This window comes from Panthera leo, chromosome C2 (assembly GCF_018350215.1).
Source record: "Panthera leo isolate Ple1 chromosome C2, P.leo_Ple1_pat1.1, whole genome shotgun sequence".
In the NCBI taxonomy this organism is placed as follows: domain Eukaryota; kingdom Metazoa; phylum Chordata; class Mammalia; order Carnivora; family Felidae; genus Panthera; species Panthera leo.
In genome coordinates, this window is record NC_056687.1 from 129,729,456 (window position 1) to 129,746,145 (window position 16,690).

At 40.8% G+C, this 16,690-nt stretch overlaps 1 protein-coding gene across 4 annotated transcripts in view; it reads left to right on the top strand.

The window, feature by feature from the left end:
• Nucleotides 1-29: 29 nt before the first annotated feature.
• The window catches only part of ACAD11 (acyl-CoA dehydrogenase family member 11), a 91,516-nt gene continuing 74,855 nt past the window's right edge, over nt 30-16,690 (top strand). Inside the window, exons 1-5 of one of the 4 annotated variants that reach the window (XM_042903041.1) lie at nt 30-96; nt 8,254-8,353; nt 11,041-11,126; nt 11,741-11,902; nt 13,466-13,630. In XM_042903041.1, the coding sequence (XP_042758975.1) occupies nt 11,109-11,126; nt 11,741-11,902; nt 13,466-13,630 (345 nt within the window). In that variant the 5' untranslated portion in view covers nt 30-96; nt 8,254-8,353; nt 11,041-11,108. Of the gene's footprint in view, nt 97-543; nt 1,154-8,253; nt 8,354-11,000; nt 11,127-11,740; nt 11,903-13,465; nt 13,631-16,690 lie in introns of those variants that run through there. The other 3 variants (XM_042903038.1, XM_042903039.1, XM_042903040.1) reach the window with 3 other exon arrangements.

Genomic DNA, 16,690 nt, shown 5'->3' on the forward strand with positions numbered 1-16,690 from the left:
GGCCTTCCTAGCCCAGAACCCTGGGGAAGTGTTCCCACCGCCTCACGAACGACACGTCGCCGCCGCTCCCGGGGTCCGGCCGCTGTACCGCTTCCGGTGCGTTGCTGTCACCGCTCCCCCTCAGAAAAAAACCCGCTCCTCTTTGCTTCCTTCTTCGGCCGGTCTTAACAGACCCGGCCGCACCAGGGCCAGAGTTCTTAGCGACCGGAGCCGGCGGCCTCTGATGGTGCCTTTCCAGCCGGGCGGTTAGGAGAAACACCCAGGATCTTTTTATTCCTGGGCCCAAGGTCTCGACGGGCCCATTTCTGAACCGGACCCAGTAGGTCTTTTCCGCCTGTCGGTTCGTGAAATTTGGAGGTAGAAGAGGCCTCTTCATATTAGGAGCGATTAACGTGGCTTTACCTTCTTCAGAATAGCGGCCTCCAACTGTGAGGCTGACTGAAATTGTTAAATGCGAGCACATGGAGGTCATCTCCCACAACCCGACTAGAGCCTGAATGACCAGATTCAGGGACCAATGTTGTTCAACCACGGTGCCCAGGGATGTGTGTGATTGGCAGGAGAGGCGGGGCCACCTCCGCCCCGTCGCGTCGGGGCCACTCCCGCCCCGTCGCGTCAGGACCTCGCCCCCAAGCCGTGGAGTAGCACTCCTCAGGCCAGAGGTCTCAGCGCGGAAGGCCTGTGCATTCTGCATCTAGGCGGCAGACAGAGGCAGTCATGGAGGGCGGTGCCTCCCGCGAGCCCGAGACCACCGAAGTGCTGCCCCAGCACAAGTTCGACACCGGGTCCCTGGAGGCCTATCTAAACCAGCACTTGCCCGGCTTTGGGGCCGAGCCAGAGGCCCACCTGACCGTTGCTCAATACAGGTATCGACGCCGGCCTTCTCCTCCAGCGGAAACAAATCTGTACAGTGTGCTTTTCTTTCTTTGGCCCACGGTGGGTTCGCAATTTCCCCCCGTCCCCGCTTCTTTTCCTGCACTGACTCGCTCTGTAGGTGGGGGCTGCCGTCAGTGGTCCCCTGCATTTCATCCTGGGTATTTCCAATTCGAGGACAATAATGGAAACACCACAACATTCATGAGTCCAGCTATGAGAAGGAATCTTTGTTGAAGGATGCAATCCTGTACCTGGAAGATTCACTGAGGCAATTAAGGTTGGAAGCTTTGTGGGATAATATAAAGAGGTTTTCTCTCAACTTCTGTTAGGTGACCGTTAGACCTTTTTTTTTTTTTTTTTTCTGAGAAACAGGTGCAATTCCGTTGTAATTGGCAATGTTCTCGAAGGTTGAGTTAATGGCACCAGCTGGTGGGCCTGAATTCTAATCCTAGATCTTCCACTTAGCAAATCACAGCACTACTTTGGGCTTCAGTTCTTTTTGAAGTGAGGGAATGGAACTGGATGACGCTCCTGAGAATACTGTTCTCCACCATGAATCTGGCTCTGGTCTGCTTTATAATAAAAAAACAAATTTAAAAAAAATTTATTCTAAAAATAGTGTTGTGATAAAGGCAGAACTATAGAAACAGTGCTGGCTTCCAGGAAATTCTATCTGCCACTTAATGACTGGGAATTTTAATGTTATATAAACTCCCTGAGAATTAGTTTCCTGATCTGCAATAAGTACTTGCTCCTTTTGATAATTAAATTGCATAATAGTAGGTGAAAGGTCTTAAACAGTGTTTACAACACAAGGCTTCTAGGCTGGAAACCTAAGCTGTTTTTTATTACGCCTACTTCAGCCTCCAGTATCTATTGGGATGTGGTACCTTTTAATTCTATACCACAAAACTCTCTGATCCATCTCCTTTACCACTGTTTTTATTTTCACATAAATCAGTAGTCATGGAATACAAATGCCAGTGATAAGTGCCAGAGGCATATGATATTGAGTATTGTTGCAGGGAGTATGGCCGGAGTCGCAAAAGATGAGTCCGCAAAGTGCAGTTAAGTGAAGGTCCTCATACTCGAGTCGGAATGAGGCCCCGACTCCAGAATGAAGCTTCTTTTTATTAGGATAATTGCGGAAGACTATGTGCATAAAGTCAGCTAAGCAAGTGTGTTCATCAGTCTAATGGTTTAGCTTTTCAAGGTTGAATTTGAAGTTAATTGGTTTCTATAACACTAGGAAGGGTCAGGTGTGAAGGAGGATCTGACCCTAGACAACGTTAATGGCTCTAGGCGATCCTTACAAGCCACAGCACAGCCAGCTGTGTTCAGCTGTGTAAACATGCTAAGGCCTTATACCTTCTCCAGCCCTTCCCTTTTGAAGTCTTTTCCTTTGATGCTTCTCTCCTGCATCTCCCACAGCATGTGATACCGACCATGTTTCTTTCTCCAGCTGGGTTCAGCTATATGAGTGCAGGCAAAGAGTTGGACTTAAACTAGAATGGGTGGAGTATGGGGGGCGGCAGTTGCCTGGGTGGCTCAGTTGGTTATGCAACTGACTCTTGATTTTGGCTCAGGTCAACGATCTTATCTCCCTGAGAACCAGCCCCATCGGTTTCATGTTTCACGCTTAGCAGGAATTTGCTTGGGATTTTATCTCTCCTCTCTCTCTCTCTGCCCCTCCTTCTCCCCACCCACCCTGTGCATTTACGCTCCCTCTCAAAATAAATAAACATTAAGGGGGAAAAAACCAGAATGGGGGAAGCCAAGCAAATAATCTGGAGAGGGGTTTAATAAGTATATTAAAGATGCATTCAAGAGGGTGGTTATGTAATTGACCATCAAATTTAAACGAGTGAAGGAAGGATGTGGGGGAAGAGGAAACTGAAGGATGCTAAAAGATAGTATGATCAATGAATGGTAGTTCCCAGGATTGAAGGATTGTTGGAATCAAGGTACCAACCAGCAGGAGTGAGTGAAAAGATAATGGTCAGAGATAGAAATGCTTAACGAGGATGGATTATGCAGTGCTTGAATTGGTGTGTAAGGTGTGTCCCCTAGAGTAGGTGACTGAAGTAGTATAAAGGAAAATATCACCGGAGTAGAAGAATTCAAGGAACTGACACAGTCCTGAGTGTTAGATGAACATCTGACTAGATTTTGAAATTATTAATGAAGATAGGAATAGTGTAAATAAGAGCAATAGTGAATCAGTAGGCAATGAGGGGGAGTGACTTAAGAGCAGTTGGTTGCAACAAGAAAGGGTAGAGTGCAGTAGTCTCATAACATGAGTTTCAAAGCTGGATTGAAGGGTTTAGGCAGGAGGGAGGGCAAAAAGTTTGCAAGTGGCGATGAGCATCAAGAGGGACGTAGACTCCATCTCCAGGCCTACAGGATAGGTGATGTGGGGGAGGGGGGTGGAATCTACCATGTAATAAGCCTGCAAAGGAAACAGGGGCCTCATGGAACATTCAAACTTTAGTCACAGCGAGAAGGTGAAGTGTCCATTCAGAGATGAGAGTGAAGCTGTTTGTGATTATGCTGAAAGACAGTGAGTTCCAGGGGCACAGAGAAAAGATATCAGGAGTTGGGGGAGGGGAGGGTGGGAGAAGAAGACAAAACAGGGCCTGTGCAGAGCCTTATGGGAATTAGAGTATAGTAGGTAAGTGGTGATATGGGAATCTGGGACTTTTGTTGATGACCTAAACAAGGATAAAGAACATAAGGGGCATCTGCCTAGCTCAGTCAGTAGAGCATGAGACTGTTGATCTCATAATGGTGGGTTAAAGCCCCACGTTGGGCATAGAGCTTACTTAAAAAAAAAAAAAAAAAAAAAAAAACATGATGAGACCAATCCTGGGGGGTTCATGACAGTAGTGATATAAGTGATGGGAAATAAGAAAAGTGAAGTGTTTGGGACTACAGAGGGGCAGTCTTATACTAAGTGCTCTGGGCTCCAACCCCCCCCCCCCCCCAACAAATGATGCCAATTTAAAAATAACTTTGTTCGGGGTGCCTGGATGGCTCAGCTAGTTAAGTGTCCAACTCTTGATTTCGGCTCAGGTCATGATCTCACTGTTGTGAGATCAAGCCCCATGTCATTTTTCCATGCTGGGCATGGAGCCTGCTTAAGATTCTCTTTCTTCCTCTCCCACCCTCTCTCTCTCTTAAAAAAAAACCAAAAAAAAAAAAAAAACCCAAACTTTGTTCTCTAAAATGAATAGCACTTTCCATTTGTTTATCATATGAATAGAATGAACCTGTATTATTCTCTTCCCCTGTGTGTATTCAAGTATTCAAAATGTCTAGTAATAGCTCAAATATGATTTTTAAAAACTGTCACTGATCTTTCTACAAATTAGGATCTTTCAGACTTCATAACTCTGTGGAATGTGTTATGTTGTTTTGGTCAGCTTCGTCTATTTCTGCAGTCATGGTTCCACAACAGGGTTCTTCTGTTTGACTTCATCTTTGATTCTGCATTGATGTGTCTCATCTTCCACCATGGCCTTACTGTTGAAAATATAGGATCAGAGCATGTCCTTAGGGGATATTTTGCCTCTCTGCTTCTAATCTCTAGCTTTGTACTTCTAAGCCTCTTGTACTGGATACTCAATGTTTTCCATGCTCGAACACCATGACAGTGGTCTTTTAATCTTTAATTTTCTTGATCTCTTATCTAGAGCAAATACATTTAAAATGCCGTTAGCATCAACATCAATAGTTACTTTAGGGGCACCTGGGTGGCTTAGTCGATTTGAATATCTGACTTCAGCTCAGGTCATGATCTCATGGCTTGTGGGTTTGAGCCCCGCATTGGGCTCTGTGCTGACAGCTCAGAGCCTGGAGCCTGCTTCAGAGTCTGTGTCGCCCTCTCTCTCTGCCCCTCCCCTGCTCATGCTGTGTCTTTCTCAAAAATAATCATTTAAAAAATTAATGAAAAAAAGTTCAATTGTACAACTCTAAAGTGTGCAGGAGGGATGTTTATTAGTTCAAATTTTCCAAACTACTTGTTATCCTGTATCATTGCTCAATTTCGTGAACCTGAATGGACACACTAAACTGACTGTCAGAGCAGATAGTGAAGGTCAAAGTCCATTTGGTACGATCTGTGGTATTGCACGTAATCAGAACAGTCATTACTCCACCAGTGGTTTCAATACCAAAGGAGATGGAATGATATCAAAGATCAGTGAATTTTGAATAGTTTCAGATTTATCCCTGGACAAGAGACAAGATGGCTGCCTACATAGCTGCAAACATAAGTAACACCCTTGTCAGGATTGATGCTTTTTTCTAATTTCTTGCTTTCGAAAGAAAATTCCTATAGGTATTTCTAAGTTTCTGAAGCTTGGAGATGCAGCTGAAACCGCCCAGTAGGATGACCTTGTGGGCCTGAGACTTATCTAGCAAGATGTGAAGAAAGGCTTAAAGAACCTTTTCTCCTTCTCTATGGACAAATTAAGTTAACTTTCTAGCTTTGTTACTCTAGTAACTCCTTAAAGGTGGCATGTCAGCTGTGTTTCTAGGCAACATTACTTCTGGTAAAAATAATATGTAATTGATAAACTGTAATATAAACTAGAAGTCCTGGAAATGAACTCTAAGTATCTGGTGGGGTACTTTGGGCTTCCCTAAGTGTAGCAAGTTCTTGTACCTGCTCATGTCCCTTGCCAGGAAGCAGGGAGCTGTGTCCAGAAGAATGTTACTAGAGACAATAGCTCCTGTGGAACATGAGGCTTCTAAGCCAGGGTGGAACCTATGTGGTCCCATTTCTTAGAACCTGAGCCATCACCAAAGGGACACAGGGGTCACCAAGTAGATCCTAGAATGCTGCATGGATTACTGTGATGCCCCTGCTGTAGAAGTTCATCTGATGTTGCCCTGCTGCAAAACCGTATTTCCTGACTTCATATGCTTCCTCTTCTTCTTCTTTTTTTTAAGTTTATTTATTTATTTTGAGGGGGAAAGAGGGACAGAGAGAGAGGGAGAGAGAATCCCAAGCAAGCTCTGTGCTGTCAGCATTGAGCCCTTATGCAGGGCTCAAGCTCACAAACCATGTGATCATGACCTGAGCTAATATCAACAGTCAGCCACTTAACTGACAGCCACCCAGACACCCCTGACTTTGTATGTTTCCAAGTGAACTAGTGCAGAGGGTAGTCAATTAGGTTTTGTGAGACTGATTGTCTAATCAAAGTCCTCCAGCCGAGTGAATTTCCCTAACTGCATACTTAAATACGAAGATTCCATCTTTGTTAACTAAGATTTGGCAAATCAAAAATACCACCTCTTTGGTTATAGCAACACATTTCTTTCAGCACCAAATATCTTGTCCAACTCCTAAACAATAGCTATGGCTATTGGCTTATTGATGATTCTTATCATATTGGTACCATCAGTGGTTTCTGGATTATATGGCAACCTGATGTTTAGAGTGATTAAAGTTAGCCATTACTATGTGCACAGTGTTGGTGATGATCTTCCCAAGGTGGGCTTCTGCATTTTGGGGGGTTCTTTTTAGGAACCATAGTATATATGTACACAGAGGAGAAGATTTTAATTTGGTGAGATTTTTTTAACAGAAATATGTATTTTTTAATTTATTTTTCTGTTGAAGTATAGTGTCACTGGGATTTTTTTGAGACAAAATTTATCTTATATAACATTTAAAATTTGAACTATTTTTAAATATACAACTTAGTGGGTTTTAGTATATTCACAATGTTGTGTCACCAGCACCTCTATTTCCAGAACATTTCCATCAACCTAGAAAGCAATCCTTACCTACCAATTCTGCCCTCCTCCCATCCCTTAGCAGCCACTAATCCACTTTCTGTCCCTATGGATTTACATACTCTGGACATTTCAAAGAAGTGGAATCATATAACACATGGTCTTTTGTAACTGGCTTTTTTTCACTTAGCGTCATGTTTTCAAAGCCCATTCTTGTTGCGGTATGTATCAGAACTTTATTCCTTCTATGGCTAACAGTCCATTATATGGCTGTGTTACATTTTGTTTATACATCCGTCTATTAATGGATATTTGGGTTATTTCCATTTTGGGGCTGTTGTGAATAATGCTGCTATGAACATTCACGGACAAGGTTTTATACAAATGTATTTTCGGTTCCCTTAGATCTATACCTAGGAGTGGAATTGCTGGGTCATATGGTAACTCTATCTTCAATAAAAAGGTTTTTGCTTTTTCTTTATATTTCACTTATGTCATTTACTATCTTGAAAGGCTGGTACTTCATATATGATTGCATCATCAAAAAATGCATCAATCAGACTTTTGGCATTAAAAAAAATGTTGTAAGTTTCATTGCTCTTTGTAGCATCACAAATAAATTTTCCCATGTCCCAATAATCAACATAGCTTGAGGTGATCCCATTCTTGACCACTGGCAATGATCTCTATTTTTCCATGTTAAAAGGCACCCACACAGGTTTAGATGGTGCCAAAATCAGTGTTCTTAGATATGATTCCTGGGAAGGATGGGTCTGGCTTGTAGAAGAAAGATGTAGACAATGGAGCTGCTACTGCATTCAATCTGTACTAGTTTTGTCCTTTGCAGATAGAAGCTAAAGACCTAGGGAGAAACTTCAAAGATTTTTTTTCACTTCCTATTACCTATTACTTCAGAGACTGATTCTTTTAATTATTTGTTTAAGGCCTCTCTTTCATGCTTTTGGAATCTTCAAAAGCTGGGTAATTCTAAACTGCTATATTGTGAATGAAGGTGTAAATTGAATAGTTTTGATATCTGGACGATATTTTTAGTCCATGTGAGAATTTTTGCTCTCCTTGCAGGGAAAGCCAATGCCCTGGTATCTATGAGTTCCTTGGGGCACTGTTGTATTTCCCTGGCCCAGATGTTCACCCTGGTCCAGACACTTCTCTCTTACCAGAATTCCCATTGTGGAGAGCTATACTTAGGTGCTAGCCTTGGTGAAGCATCTGGGGGTTATATCTCTAACAGCAGATGAGGAGCCATTTACCCACCTATTCCAGCATCCTTTAATTAATTTTCTGACTGATCACATACAATTTCTTTTCCCAGCCTTCATTTACTTAGATCTAGGCATTGTTCTAGGGGTACTACTGATAAAATTCATGATTTACAGGCAGGGAGTGAGGTCCTCTCTTCTACCTCTGTGGATTACAGATTCTCCAGCTGCCACTGTGTTATCTGCTTTATATCATCCCAAAACTAGTGTTTTGAGCTGCTGGTAGCACCTCTGTTGATTTCCCAGCACTGAAATTTATTTATTTTCATTTTGTGCTTCTTTTGACATCTTGGTAGCATTTGGGGAAGGAAAATATATCTTTGTAATAGACCTTTTCTCTACTCTTACCCAGATCAGGACAGTCCAATCCAACCTTTTATCTCCAGAAGGGCTATCAAGCATATGTACTCAGAAAAAAACCATCTGGATCACTTCTTCCTAAAGCACATAAGGTATGGTGTACAAATGCAATAATTCTTTTTTAAGTTTACTTATTTTAGAAAGAGAGCAGGGGAGAGGCAGATGGAGAGGGAGAGAGAGAATCCCAAGCAGGTTCCTTGCTGATGGCACGGAACCCGACACAGGGCTCAAACTCATGAAATGTGAGATCATGACCTGAGCCAAAATCGAGAATCAGACATTCAACTGCCACCCAGACACCCCCCCCCTTTTTTTTTTAATTTTAGAGTACACGAGCAGGGGAGAGGAGCAGGAGTCGGGGGAGAGAGGGAGAGAGAGAGAGGCAGAGAGAGAAAGAGAGAGAATCCCAAGCAGGCTCCACACTTGGTGTGGAGTCCAACACCGGGTTCGATCCCGTGACCCTGGGATCATGACCTGAGCCGAAATCAGGGGTTGGACACTCAACCAACTGAGCCATACAGGCACCTCTACAAATGCAATAATTCTTTGTTGACAAATAAATGCTTTTTATGCACACACACAAAAAAACATTTTAAATTGCTTTTATTTTTTATTTTTTAAAGTGTTTATTTTTGAGAGAGAGCACTCACAAGCAGGGGAAGGGCAGAGAGAGAGGGAAAAAGAGAATCCGAAGCAAGGCCCAAGCTGTCAGCACAGAGCCCAGTGTGGGCCTCAAACTCATGAACTGTGAGATCATGACCTGAGGCGAAGTCTGACATTTAACCCAACGAGTTACCCAGGCGCCCCTAAATTGCTTTAAAAGTCATCTCATGTTATTAAATAATAGATAATGTATTTTATTTATCAGATGAAAATTTCACTTGAATTGTATCCCTTTTTGTTTTTAAAAAGGACTTGAGGAGGGGTACCTGGGTGGTTCAGTTGGCTAAGCATTGGACTTCAGCTCAGGTCATCATTCCAGCACCAGGGTGCTTACAAACACTTCTGTCACAGCCTATGGCTCTGCTGGCTTCTCTCACCTTGGTCATTGTTTAGTCATGTCCCTGCTCTAGTTAATCTTTATCAACTGCTGCTTTATTACAGCTGTCAAAGTGAGCTGCGTGGTTTCTCCTCCTTAGAAGTCATCAGTCACCGCTGAGTCTGGGGCCAGATAAGTCAGCATCACAGCTCTGCTGTGAGCCATGTCCTGAGGTCCTGAGTGATAGGCTCATATATCTGTCCTGGTTGAGGAGACCCTTTTATCATATTGGGTTCCTGTTTCAGTGTTAGCTTACGTCTCTTTGCCTCCTTTCCCCATGGTTATCTTGAACTCCATGGCAGCCTTGGATACCAGGAAGGATTCCCATCCTCTGCTTTAGAAACAAATACCTCTTTAGATCTCCAGAAAAGCTAGTGCTTTTCCCTTCTACCAACACTCACTGGCCTCCCCCACCACCATGTAGCTGACTGTGCTCAGAGCCTTAGAATAGAGACTTGCCTGAGCCCCCTTGAGAGACAGAAAAAGAGAGAAAGAGTAAATGAGAGCAAGCCAGTGAGCCGTGAATTGCTGAGAACATCTCTTTGTGAAATATTATGAAATTTGTGAAATATTGTGATCAGGAACTGTTGCCTTCATATGAGCAGAGCCAGGATGAAGCCCCATTCATGTGCTATCCTTTAGACTAATTAAATTTCTTTTTTTTTTTTTTTTAAGTGCTGGCCTAATTTATAATTGTAATAATTGCTATGACTACATGACTACTTTTAAGGAAAATATTACCCCCCAGGTCATTTGTTGATACTGTTTTAAAATTGATTTGTAGGGGTGCCTGGGTGGCTCAGTTGGTTAAGTATCTGACTTTGGCTCAGGTCATGATTTCATGGTCCGTGAGTTCAAGCCCCATGTCAGGCTCTGTGCTAATAGCTCAGAGCCTGGAGCCTGCTTCGGATTCTATGTCTCCCTCTCTCTCTGCCTCTCCCCTACTTGTACTCTGTCTGTTTCTCTGTCTCTCTCTCTCTCTGTCCCTCTCAAAAATAAATAATAAACATTAAAAAATTAAAAAAAATTTTTTTACATATTTGTTTCTGAGAGAGAGAAAGAGAGAGAGACAGAGTGCAAGCAGGAGAGGGGCAGAGAGAAAGGGAGACACAGAATCTGAAGCAGGCTCTAGGTTCTGAGCTGTCAGCAGAGCCCAATGCAGGGCTTAAATCCACGAAATGTGAGATCATGACCCAAACTGACGAAGCCACTGACTGAGCCACCCAGGCACCCTAATATTTAAAAATTTTTTAAATAAAATTGATTTCTAACATTAATGTAAGGTCACAAATAGTTATTAAATTTCTGTGTTTCTAGGGTACCTGGCTGGCTCAGTTGGAAGAGCACATGACTCTTTATCTTAGGGTCAGGAGTTCAAGCCCCACACTGGGTGTAAAGATTACTTAAAAAAAATTAATTAAAACTTAAATTGGGGCACCTGGGTGGCTCAGTCAGTTGAGCCTCTGACTTCAGCTCAGGTCATGATCTTGCAGTTCATGGGTTTGAGCCCCATGTTAGGCTCTGTGCTGACAGCTCAGAGCCTGGAGCCTACTTCGGATTCTGTGTCTCCCTCTCTATCTCTCTCAGCCCCACCCCTGCTCATACTCTGTCTTTCTCTCTCAAAAATAAACATCAAAAAAAAATTTTTTTAACTTAAATTTCTGTGTTTCTAATTTTTAATAATCCATCATCCTATTTAGATTGATAGAGAATTTAAAGTCCAGAAAGCTTTGTTTTCAGTTGGATTCCCCGTTCCCAAGCCTTTATTGTACTGCAGTGATGCTTCTATCATTGGAACAGAATTTTACATGATGGAACATGTGCAGGTAAATTAACACTTAATCTTTATTGTTGCTTTTATTTTTAATCGTGAAAATTAGATGTTAATAAATAATAGTTTATTAGTTAACATTTTAGGTAATTTGCTTTGCAAGGGCTTAAACTTTCATTTGAATTTGAGCACAGGCAGTGTAGGAGGGATGAAATAGACTAGGAACAAATTTAGTAATTAGCACGTGTTGACTTATTCTCAAATTTTCCTCTAGATGGCAATAAAGAGCTATATGTAGTGGCAATAACCAAACCCTCCAGATGGTGGACAGAAAAATACTACTCCAAAGAGAATATCAATCCCTTAAGAACAATAAATTCAAAGTGTTTAAAAAAAAAAAAATTATTTTGTAAACTGTAACTTGAGAGTAGTTTTGTCCATTAAGTTCATTTTGGAATATCGTTGTATTTTCCCTTTGGCATACATATTCTATTAAACATGTTTTCCTAAGTGAATGTTTTTCTAGCATATTCTACAAAGAATTGTTTTTGCTGGAAAACTGTTATCCTGATTTTTTTTGTGTGGACAATGGGGGATTATGACATTACAAGTAATTGGAGTGAAAAAATGTATTTTGTTTTAAATTATCTATTGTAATTGTTTCTATAGGGCCGAATCTTTCGTGATTTTACAATTCCTGGAGTTAGCCCAGCAGAACGCTCAGCCATATATATGGCCATGATAGAAACCTTGGCTCGTTTACATTCCTTGAATGTACAGTCGTTGCAGCTGGAAGGATATGGTAGAGGTGCTGGGTACTGCAAAAGACAGGTAATGCGTCCACATGAAGAGCTCCTTTTCTCAAGTTCTTGGAAATAATATCCTTGATTAGTCAAAATAAAAACCCATTATACTTTCCTGAAATTTGGGTATAACTTTTAATATCAACCTTTATATTGGCTTTTTGTTAGCAGAAAATAATTTTATATTTTTAGATCAGGTTTGTTCAGCCTAAGCTTCTGTAACTAACAACATGTACATGGATGCAAATTTAAAGCTTTTATGCCTCTTCACTTAATTTATCAATATGTTTTCTATACAGTTTTCCTTTTGAAGTTAACATTTATTAAGCACGATTGTGTGTGTTTAATACTTCCTGAGTACACTGTTAAATATCAAGAAAATAGAAATAAGTTCTTCCCCTAAAGGAACATTTTTTTGAGAGACCTATACATGAATCTCATTTATGTGAAACTTGAAAATAGAATAAAGGAGTATATAATCTAGTAGTAAATTGTTTGGTACTCATCATGAGAGCTGTTCTATTTAGAGGGTGCATATCAGTGTGCCCTTACTTGGGTGGGGAAAGCTTTGTGGGAGAGATCTGTCTTGCACTGTGTATTTAAGTAAAGAGAAAATCTAGAGTGATAGGGAAGAGATGGTGAGCATTTCAAACCAAAGAGACAGCAAGACCAGATATGTATGGGACTATTTGCCTATGTCTGTCTGTCTGTCTGTCTTTCTGTCTTTTTGAGGGGGGCTAAGGGAAGAGAGAAGGGAGTAAGATTTAGAGAGTACTCACACTATGCCAGGCCCCATGGTAGGTAGGTTGCTGACCTACTCTTTTAAAATCTTCGTAATAACCCTAAGACATAGGTATTATTTATTACCCTCATTTTGCACATGAGGAATCTAAGGGCTACTGCATATCGAATAATACGTGAATAAGTGGCTTAGGCATAATTTATACTTGAGTCTGTATGATTCCACAGATGAAGGTCTTTACTGCACTAAGTTGACCAGAGATACCTTGGGCAATGGGGAGAGAACTATGAGCTGATGAAAAATATGGTTTCAATTGATGGAGGACTTTGAGTATAATTTGATTTGTTTGTATTTGATTCTAAGAACAATAAAAAGTCTTTGCACTCCTTATACCTGAAATATATTTAGAAGATTCTGTGGGTAATAAGAAAAAGTATTAAAATGAAAAGTAAAAATCTCCCTTCTTCTCCCAGCCCCCATATTTCCTTTTTCAGAGATTACTTGTTTCTTGTGACCCTTCCAGAAATCTGCTATACCTTTTTATTTGTGTATATATGTGTTTGTGTACATTCTTTTATTCTTTCACGAAATAGTTGCAGAATAGAGGCTAGAACCCACATTTCTTGATCCCTGTGCCAGTATTTTTTTTCCTGATAAAAATCTAAGTTAGTAAAAGGGAACTAGATGGAAGAGAGATTTAAATGTTTTAGGTTCATGTGAACGTCACTTAGAGGGATTTGCTGGAGCATTGAGGAATAAAACCAAATTTGATATGATTGAATTTTGTTTAAATTTAGAACCTAAGTTCTATGTTCAACTTTACAATTTTTCTTATTTATATATCTTTAGGTATCAACCTGGATAGAGCAATATAAAGCTGCAGCTCATCAGGACATCCTTGCCATGAACCAGCTATTTCACTGGCTAATGAAAAACTTGCCAGATAATGACAATGAAGAAAATTTGATTCATGGAGACTACAAACTAGATAACATAGTTTTCCACCCTACAGAGGTATTTAAGCTGTATTTATAATAAATTAATTAGGTCTTAGCACTTTTGACTTGGGACACAAGTACTAGCTAGATATTCCCCTCAGGGTTCCAATGGAGCCCAGCCCAACCCAACCCAACCCAACCCAACCCAACCCAACCTCACTCTTCCTCTTTGGTACGGTCTTCACCACTCAAAACTTTCAGAAATGAGTCCTACAGATTTTATGGCATAGGTAACTGCCTACTTTTAAGGCCAAGTGCAATCCTCAGGGTATCTGACTTACTGCTTAAAGGGGATTTGGGAACTTACATGCATGTCACTGTTTTCTTCAGAAAAGTTTTTCATCTACAACAAGTATTTAGCTTACCCATATTCTTGCTCTTTTGGTTCACCTTCAGTTCCCTTTTCTTATCTCATGAAGAATTTTTAATGTGACTATTATAAGCTCAGAGAGGACAGAATTCCAAACACCTCTTTTGACGGTTTGAAATAATTATATGAGCTTAACGTGACCTTGCTCTGTGTAAATGTACACAGTGTCATCTTTATAAAAGATTCAAACAATTAAAAACTATAACCTCCCTCCACTGAGCACAGACTGTGAAGTCTGGGATTGGAGGAATATGGTGGGAGCGAGGAAACCATCTCAGTCCTCCTCATTACCTGTATGCCATTTAACAAGATATTAATTCTGACATTAATGTGAAAGATTTATAGTTTCCTGAATCCTACTTGTTAAAAAGAGTTTTTTCTGGGTTGATTAATTTTCTCAGATGCTGAGATGTTTTAGGGCAGTAAGAACTGCTCTGAATTCGCGTGCTAAGCTTCTGGATTTCATGTTCTCTCCATACAGGAAGAGGACAGGAGAAAAATAGCATTGTAAATTACATTGCTGTCATAATTCAAAGTAGTACTGTATCAAGTAAGAATTCAAATATAGCATAAAGACGTGAGTACATTCACCAGCAAGACAGAAAACATAGGAAAGTAAATTTTGATATTAAAATTATGTGTATGTAATTATAAATGTGTATGCGTAGACTTTTGTTAATGGCACTGATGAATTCTGAAATAACTTTGTTAAATATAGATTAGGAAAATTAAACAATGCTAATTAATAACTTGGAAAAAATTTTTAAAAAATTTTTTAACGTTTATTTATATTTGAGAAAGAGAGACAGGGAGTGAGTGGGGGAGGGGCAGAGAGAGAGGGAGACACAGATTCCGAAGCAGGTTCCAGGCTCTGAGCTGTGAGCACAGAGCCTGACGTGGGGCTCAAACCCACGAACCGTGAGATCATGACCTGAGCCCAAGTTGGTTTCTTAACCAACTGAGCCACCCAGGTGCCCCATAACCTACAAAAAATTTTAAAGCTTATACCTTTAAACCTAGCAGGATCAGGCCTGTATTTGATCTGTACCATAGAAGTGTCTAATATTTTAAGAGCCTATCTTTGAATAATTCAGGGTTTTCTATGGGTTCTGTAACCATGTACTTTTCTACTCATTGCTTAAGCAAGGAAGGAAAAATTCAGACCTAGATCTCTTGAATTTTGTGTCATCTACCAACATGTTTAAATTTAGGATTAATCATAATACGCTGAAAATAATGGCAAAAACACTAAGTACTAAATGGTTACTCCCTTTTAATTTTTAATCTCCTATTAGAAAACCACTTCTTTTTTTTTTTTTAAATATATGAAATTTATTGTCAAATTGGTTTCCATACAACACCTAGTGCTCATCCCAACAGGTGCCCTCCTCAATACCCATCACCCACCCTACCCTCCCTCCCACCCCCCATCAGCCCTCAGTTTGTTCTCAGTTTTTAAGAGTCTCTTATGCTTTGGCTCTCTCCCACTCTAACCTCTCTCTTTTTTTTTTCCTTCCCCTCCCCCATGGGTTCCTGTTAAGTTTCTCAGGATCCACATAAGAGTGAAAACATACGGTATCTGTCTTTCTCTGTATGGCTTATTTCACTTAGCATAACACTCTCCAGTTCCATCCACGTTGCTACAAAGGGCCATATTTCATTCTTTCTCATTGCCACGTAGTACTCCATTGTGTATATAAACCACAATTTCTTTATCCATTCATCAGTTGATGGACATTTAGGCTCTTTCCATAATTTGGCTATTGTTGAGAGTGCTGCTATAAACATTGGGGTCCAAGTGCCCGTATGCTGATGTATCCCTTGGGTAAATTCCTAGCAGTGCTACTGCTGGGTCATAGGGTACGTCTATTTTTAATTTTTTGAGGAACCTCCACGCTGTTTTCCAGAGTGGCTGCACCAGTTTGCATTCCCACCAACAGTGTAAGAGGGTTCCCGTTTCTCCACATCCTCTCCATCATCTATAGTCTCCTGATTTGTTCATTTTGGCCACTCTGACTGGCGTGAGGTGATATCTGAGTGTGGTTTTGATTTGTATTTCCCTAATGAGGAGCGACGTTGAGCATCTTTTCATGTGCCTGTTGGCCATCCAGATGTCTTCTTTAGAGAAGTGTCTATTCATGTTTTCTGCCCATTTCTTCACTGGATTATTTGTTTTTCGGGTGTGGAGTTTGGTGAGCTCTTTATAGATTTTGGATACTAGCCCTTTGTCCGATATGTCATTTGCAAATATCTTTTCCCATTCTGTTGGTTGCCTTTTAGTTTTGTTGATTGTGTCCTTTGCTGTGCAGAAGCTTTTTATCTTCATGAGGTCCCAATAGTTCATTTTTGCTTTTAATTCCCTTGCCTTCGGGGATGTGTCAAGTAAGAAATTGCTACGGCTAAGGCCAGAGAGGTCTTTTCCTGTTTTCTCCTCTAGGGTTTTGATGGTTTCCTGTCTCACATTCAGGTCCTTTATCCATTTTGAGTTTATTTTTGTGAATGGTGTAAGAAAGCGGTCTAGTTTCAACCTTCTGCATGTTGCTGTCCAGGTCTCCCAGCACCATTTGTTAAAGAGACTGTCTTTTTTCCATTGGATATTCTTTCCTGCTTTGTCAAAGATGAGTTGGCCATACGTTTGTGGGTCTAGTTCTGGGGTTTCTATTCTATTCCATTGGTCTATGTGTCTGTTTTTGTGCCAATACCATG